We start from the raw sequence: 7677 nt of genomic DNA on the forward strand, positions 1-7677 counted from the left end.
TGGCTCCGCGCCCCAGCACTTCGGGAACCCGCTGCCGCCTACGGAGGGCCTGGCCGCGGGGAGGTTGGACACGAACCTCCCAGGAGCCGGGCTTACCGGGAACGGGCTGCGGGGGCTTGGAGATGGAGGAGAGGGGCTGCCACGTTTGGACAGAAAGGACATGGAAAGGAAAGCCCTTGGTAGGGGACTCGGTGCTGTCACGGGCCGGAGGCCGATCTGAGTTTGCTCAGCAGCCTGATGACAGGACTCAGAGTAGCCAATCTTGCATAGTCACAGGTGAAACGAGTGTTAAGGGACTTCCTACCTAGAATTCGGCTAGTCAAGGAAAGAATAATGTTCCAGAATTAAAATTTGTTGCAGGAGTGAATGTATTGCGTTACTCAAGAAATTCAATGTATACAGTAAGTTGCTAGTAAGTTAACACGTGGGAAAAAGCATATGCTCACTTCAATAGCAACAAAAGGGGTGAGTAAAAGCATTTTTATCCTAATAAAGCATCTACAGGGGAATAGAAATCTCTCATTCTCTTCATAACCAACGAAAATGTTAAGGTAATTGTGTTACTTAAAAAAAAACAACAGCACAAAAAAACCTGTTGGCTTGGCTGTGATGAAAAGGATACTGTTAAGTTGGTGGTGTGATTTGGTGTGGTCCTTTTAGGAAGCAATTGGACAGTACATGTCAATCATAAATTCCTTCAGCCAGTAATCCCTCTATTCTGTTTGCACAGAAAAATCTTAGCATTAATTATTACTAAGAAAATAAGTGGAAACAATCAAAACTCGTTTTGCTGAAGCATTGGTTCATAAATTAGGGATGGTTAAGTAAATTATCGCTATAATTGAGAGTACTATGCCAGAATGAGATAGCTCTGAATGTACTTACAGTAAAACGTCTATCTAAGGCTACTAGACTATTGTGAAATACAGAAATTGAGTTCAAAAAACAATACAGGTTGCTCAACAGTATACATATATGATCTAATGTGTTGTGGAAAAATAAACAGTAAGTGTGAAGGTGTATATAGTGTATGGCAATACAGAGAAAAGATTAAGTAGACTGTTCACTAATTTGTGTGTGTGTGTGTGTGTGTGTGTATTTAATTCTGTGTATTTCTGTATTGATCCTTTTTCAATGGGAATGATAACACCCTAGGTTATTGTGTAGCTACTAAAAATGGTAAGTGTGTGCCGAAACCGGTTTGGCTCAGTGGATAGAGCGTCGGCCTGGGGACTGAAAGGTCCCAGGTTCGATTCCGGTCAAGGGCATGTACCTGGGTTGCGGGCACATCCCCAGTAGGAGATGTGCAGGAGGCAGCTGATCGATGTTTCTCTCTCATCGATGTTTCTAACTCTCTATCTCTCTCCCTTCCTCTCTGTAAAAAATCAATAAAATATATTATAAAAAAAAGAAAGTAATGAAGATTAAAGGAGGTGATAAGGGTCATAAGGCCCTAATCCAGTAGGACTGGTGTCCTCATAAGAAGAAGTGTCACACAGAAAAGGCAAGGGGAGGACACAGCAATCAGGCGGCTAGGCCAAACCAATAGAGTATCTAACAAATATCTGTTTAGTGGATACGAGGAATACTTAGAGAAACTGGATAACCTGGAGGAGAGAAGATTTAGAAGTATTAGAATTATCTGTGGAAGAAGGAGTGTGTTCTGTATATCCCTAGAGGGAAGACTTAAGGCCAATAATTGGAAGTTATGGAAAAGTAGGCATTATATCAACTTAAGGAAGACTTCAACAGTTAGACATTATTATGATGCCTCCAGGGAGAATTACTTTAATTATTACAGACTTCGAGAGTTTAATAGCATCTCAGGGGGAGTCCAGTTGTAGGGAAAATACCATTGAGGAGAGGCGATAAGAGAAAAGCTCAGAATGTCCCTTCTTAAAAAAAAAAAATACACAGAAAAACCCCATGGTGATCATTGTGAAAATATGAATCCCCATAGTTAAAAACAAAAAGTTTAACTTGTCATAATTGTCAATGTGGTTGGAAGTTTTCTCTTAAAAGAAATATATCCTATCATACACAGTGGTTACCTCTTTGGAGGTGGACCAGGGGTGATTTTTCTTAATAATTTTTTGTATTTTTCAAGTCTTTACAATAAAAATGTATCAACTTTATAATCAGAAAAAAAATCAATAGACATTATAGAAAGCTGTTGGGCCCTGATCGGTTTGGCTCAGTGGATAGAGCGTCAGCCTGGGGACTGAAGGGTCCCGGGTTTGATTCCAGTCAAGGGCATGTACCTTGGTTGCGGGCACATCCCCAGTAGGGGGTGTGCAGGAGGCAGCTAATCGATGTTTCTCTCTCATCGATGTTTCTGACTCTCTATCCCTCTCCCTTCCTCTCTGTAAAAAATCAATAAAATATATTTAAAAAAAATAAAAATGGTAAGTGTGAAGATGGCAACATGAAAAAAAATCTTCTTTATCTTAAGACTAATACTTAGTCTCAGGGGACATTTGGAAGAAATGGAAAATATAACAAGCAAAAAGAACCTCAAAACTACCTGTAATCACATCACCCGGCGATAACCACTCCTAACATGTTGGTGTCTAGGCTCCCAGGTTTTTCTTGAGATTATTATTCTATTGTCATTCTATTATTTACCTTTGGCACTAAAATTTTTGTGTTGTAATGTCCCTTCTTAAAAAAAAAAAATACACAGAAAAACCCCATGGTGATCATTGTGAAAATATGAATCCCCATAGTTAAAAACAAAAAGTTTAACTTGTCATAATTGTCAATGTGGTTGGAAGTTTTCTCTTAAAAGAAATATATCCTATCATACACAGTGGTTACCTCTTTGGAGGTGGACCAGGGGTGATTTTTCTTAATCATTTTTTTGTATTTTTCAAGTCTACAATAAAAATGTATCAACTTTATAATCAGAAAAAAATCAATAGACATTATAGAAAGCTGTTGGCAGTGTAATTATCATGGGGACAAATTACATGTTTACAATCCAACCCCTTCCATCCTATGCGTGAGGAGCAGAGCAGACCTTGTGCTGCAGTGGCCCCTGTCTAGGCACTGGTGAAATTGGCCAGTGGGCTTGGCAGCAGTCAGGCAAACGTCTGCTTGATGCTAACAATGTTTTCTGCTTTCTCAGTAGACAGTACTCATCCTGGCCCTGGGAGGAAACTCAAGAAGATACTGTTGAAATTAAAGATTAGATGGGGCTTGACCTCTGCTGGGCAGCCCTCAGCTGCAGGAGTTCTGCTGAGCAGAGAAGATGACTGCAGATTTGAGAGAGGCCATGGCCCTGGCCCCTTGGGGCCCAGTGACAGTGAAAAAGGAGGAGGAAGAAGAGGAAAGCTTCCTAGGTCAGGCATCCAGCCAACAAGTGCATTCTGAGGACATCAAAGCCGGGGTTCCTGGAGAGGATCCCCGGGAAGGCCTTGACGGGGCAGAGCAGGAGGAAAAGGTAAATAATGGTCTAGGAGGAATGAGGGAGGAGAGACCGAAGGATCTCCAGGGGCTTCAGAGGGGCCGCTGTCCCTTTGCTGCCACTCCTGGAGCCTTGTTTCTCAGCTGGAGCTCTGGCCTTTAGTCCTTTGGAACATAAAGGAGTATTCTCTTCTGATGTGGCATCTAGTACTTTTTAAAATATATATATATTTTTGATTTCAGAGAGGAAGGGAGAGGGAGAAAGAAATAGAAACATCAGTGATGAGAGAAAATCGATTGGCTGCCTTCACCCCCACTGGGAATTGAGCACGCAACCTGGGCATGTGCCCTTGACCAGAATTGAACCTGGGACCCTTCACTCCACAGGCTGGCATCCTATCCACTGAGCCAAACCGGCCAGGGCTGGCATCTAGTACTTTATAAACTGGTGGTTCTCAAACTTTGCTACACAGAATTACCTGGGGAGCTTTTTATAAAACTGTGATGCCCATGCCATACTAAATCAGTATCTGGGGTGGGACCCAGACTTGTCCAGTTTTAAAATTTTTTTAGCTGATTCCAGTCAGGATTTGATCATTCTGACCTTTGTTTCTCAAACTTTAATATGCATAGGAATCACTGTGGCAGGGTCTTGTTAAAATGCGGATTCTGATTCAGAAGGTGTGGGGTGTGACCTGAGATTCTGCATTTCTCACAAGCTCTCAGGTGATGGTGATTCATTTGAACTGCAAAGGACACTGAGTAGTGAGGCTTTGTACTACACTGTGGTCCTTATGTTTTCAAACACACCCCTTACCGTGATTGGCCAGATGAGGTTCCCCAAAGCCTCTGTAATAATATGATCTTTGATCTTTAGACCTCAGAAAATTCTACTCTGGAAAGCTTCCCCATGTGCTCTCTTGTCTTGTCATGCACTCACTGGCAAGTTAAGTTTGGGTGCTAGAGTGAGCACTGAGGTGAAATCAGAGTGACAGGGAAGAAGGTGGCAGGCTTGCTTCTCTGCCTAACTCATCATGGGGATTAGGAAAGACTGGCTTCCTTGACTTCCTGTTCCTTTTTTTTTTTTAATATATTTTATTGATTTTTCACAGAGAGGAAGGGAGAGGGATAGAGAGTTAGAAACATCGATGAGAGAGAAACATCGATCAGCTGCCTCCTGCACACCTCCTACTGGGGATGTGCCCGCAACCAAGGTACATGCCCTTGGCCGGAATCGAACCTGGGACCTTTCAGTCCGCAGGCCGACGCCCTATCCACTGAGCCAAACCGGTTAGGGCCCTGTTCCTTTTTATAAAAAAATAATGTTTGGAGCCCTGGCCGGGTCAGTTGGAATGTTGTACTATGTACCAAAAAGGTTGGTATGTAGTACCCAGTCAGAGTATATACAGGAGACAAATGATGGATTTTTTTTTTCTCTCTCTCTCTTCCCCAACCCCCTCTCTCTCCCTCCCTCTCTAAAATCAATTTTTTAAAAAAAGTTTGGGATTGGTGGGGGGAAGGTTGTTTGTTTTATCATTTCCAGGGATAGGTACTTAACATTCTCATCCTCAAAAGCTGTTGTCATACCTGACCACCCCCACCCCCTGATCCCAGTGACCATCCTCTCATAAACCCACCTATGCCTGCCTGTCTCTAGGGTCAGAACATGTTCTGGGACATGGCGGTAGTCCTGAAAGCAACGCAGGAGGTGCCTGCTGCTTCAACCCTCGGCAGCTACTCGTTCCCAGGGAGTCTGGCCAAGAGCGAGATACTGGAGACTCGTGGGAACATGACCTCCCTAGGTAAGTCCAGCCGATTCAGAATGCTGGAAGATGCCCATGCATTTGTCACAGGAAATGACTTATTTTGCATAGAGTCTCAAGACACCAAACACAGGTCGACTTCAGATTCACCTTTTAATCACATTTATTGTTGAGCAGGTTTCATATCTATTCACACATGTGGGTACACATTCTCTTCATATACTTTGTGTTTAGCATAGGTTGGTGATTTTGAGAAAATGCCCTGGAGATGTTCTGTTTTCCTAGAACTTCTTACACATTCTAGAGGCTTTTGAGCAGTAGTGTCAGCTGTAATGGTGTTCAAAACTAGGTCCTCATGAAGGATATGGTGGTTTATCATCTGGTTCTCTAAGCTGGGACTTAGGAAAGGGAGGTATCCTATATAATAAAGAGCTAATATGCTAATTAGACCAGACAGCAGAATGACCATCTAGAACGACCTTCCAGAATGACCAGTGGGCAGGGCCACAAGGCAGCCAGGGCCGCTAGGGCCGAGCCCCTTGCATGAATTTCGTGCATCGGGCCTCTAGTGTTATATATCTAACTAGCAGTGGCAGAGGCTTGCCAATGGAGTGATGTGTAACTGGCTGAAGAATGTGGTAGCCATGAGTCCTGTGTTGTGGAAGCGATCCCTGGACATCTGCCAAGGCCCCTTTGGGCACTCACCACAAGGCAGCCAGGGCCACTAGGGCCGAGCCCCTTGCATGAATTTCGTGCATCGGGCCTCTAGTGTTATATATCTAACTAGCAGTGGCAGAGGCTTGCCAATGGAGTGATGTGTAACTGGCTGAAGAATGTGGTAGCCATGAGTCCTGTGTTGTGGAAGCGATCCCTGGACATCTGCCAAGGCCCCTTTGGGCACTCAGCTTTATGAGTCTGTCTGGTACAGGGCAGAGTCTGAATATTTTGAACCCATTCTCCTCACTAGCCAGTTCCTCAGGCTTTTGTGGTCCAAGTCACTTTCTTACACCAGTGTTGTGAGAAAGGTTGGGATCTCTGCCTTTCATCTTCTTGCCCGTTTTTTACTTATTCCCCAAACTCTCCGAAGCTTCTGTTCCTCACTTTCTGCTTTCTGTTCCATTCTCTCTGATGTATTCCCCTGTGTAACATTTTTTCTCTGTGTCCTTGCTTTATCAGTCATTCATAGTCTTAACTTCCACAACTATACCTGTCCGCCAGGAATGGCCTTTATTTTCCTTCTCTGCCTCTTACCTCAAGACTCTGTTCCCAGCTAAGACTTACTTTTCTGTGCTGCCAGCCACTTCCACAGCAGCAGGTCATAGCAAGAACACTGAGCTCTGAGAAGTAAGAGAGATCTGAGTGTAGTTGTTGCCCTGCCTCTGAAAATTTTATGGCCTTGAGCAAATCTGTTCGCTCCTGGACCCCCATTTCCTGTTCTGTAAATGCAGTGCATTCATTCGATACTTACAGGGTTGGTTGGGGGCCAGTTTCCTTTGTGCTAGGCAGGACAATTGGGGCTACAGCAGTGAATAAGACACAGACTGCCCTTTTGTGGCTCCCACTCAAGTGAAGGAGAAGCTTCATTTTGGTGCTAAAATAATATACATGAAAATGCTTTGGAAATTATGACATGTTACTGGGTTTTCAAAGTTTGAGAGAGAGTATCTACAGTTTTCTATATATTGATTAATGTTGGATTTATTAAAGTTTTACATTAAAAAACAATTTTTAAGCCTTTATGCATAACTTATTTTTAGTTCATTCATACATCTTGAAATATTTTTATAAACATGAGAACACTTGTGCTTTGTCTGTGGTTCATGGTTATGTAAGCTCTAAGTTTTGCAAATTGAATTTTTTTTAAATATATTTTTTATTGATTAAGATATTACATATGTGTCCTTATCCCCACGTTATCCCCTACCCCCCAGCTCATGCCCTCACCCCCCTCGTTGTCCGTGTCCATTGGTTAGGCCTATATGCTTGCATATAAGTCCTTTGGTTGATTTCTTCCCTTTACCCCCACCCTCCCCTACCTTTCCTCCAAGGCCCGACAGTCCAATCAATGCCTCTCCGTCTCTGGATCAGTCCTTGTGCATCAGTTTATGTTGTTCATTATATTCCACAAATGAGTGAGATCATGTGGTATTTATCCTTCTCTGACTGGCTTATTTCACTTAGCATAATGCTCTCCAGTTCCATCCATACTGTGGCAAATGGTAAGAGTTCCTTCTTTTTTATAGCAGTGTAGTATTCCATTGTGTAGATGTACCACAGTTTTCTAATCCATTTATCTGTTGGTGGGCACTTAGGCTGTTTCCAAATCTTAGCTATGGTAAATTGTGCTGCTATGAACATAGGAATGCATATATCCTTTCTGATTGGTGTTTCTGGTTTCTTGGGATATATTCTAGAAGTGGGATCACTGGGTCAAATGGGAGTTCCATTTTTAACTTTTTGAGGAAACTCCATACTATCTTCCATAGTGGCTGCACCAGTCTGCATTCCC

General features: G+C 43.0%; 1 protein-coding gene across 3 annotated transcripts in view; it reads left to right on the forward strand.

Moving 5' to 3' along the window:
* Nucleotides 1-7677, forward strand: part of LOC102243999 (zinc finger protein 35) — a 33124-nt gene that overhangs the window by 223 nt on the left and 25224 nt on the right. The window contains exons 2-3 of one of the 3 annotated variants that reach the window (XM_014530299.1): nt 3128-3442; nt 5063-5207. In XM_014530299.1, the coding sequence (XP_014385785.1) occupies nt 3251-3442; nt 5063-5207 (337 nt within the window). In that variant the 5' untranslated portion in view covers nt 3128-3250. The remainder of the gene's footprint in view (nt 1-3127; nt 3443-5062; nt 5208-7677) is intronic. The other 2 variants (XM_005882657.2, XM_005882658.2) reach the window with 2 other exon arrangements.

The sequence above is a fragment of the Myotis brandtii genome, unplaced genomic scaffold (genome assembly GCF_000412655.1).
Source record: "Myotis brandtii unplaced genomic scaffold, ASM41265v1 scaffold731, whole genome shotgun sequence".
In the NCBI taxonomy this organism is placed as follows: Eukaryota; Metazoa; Chordata; class Mammalia; order Chiroptera; family Vespertilionidae; genus Myotis; species Myotis brandtii.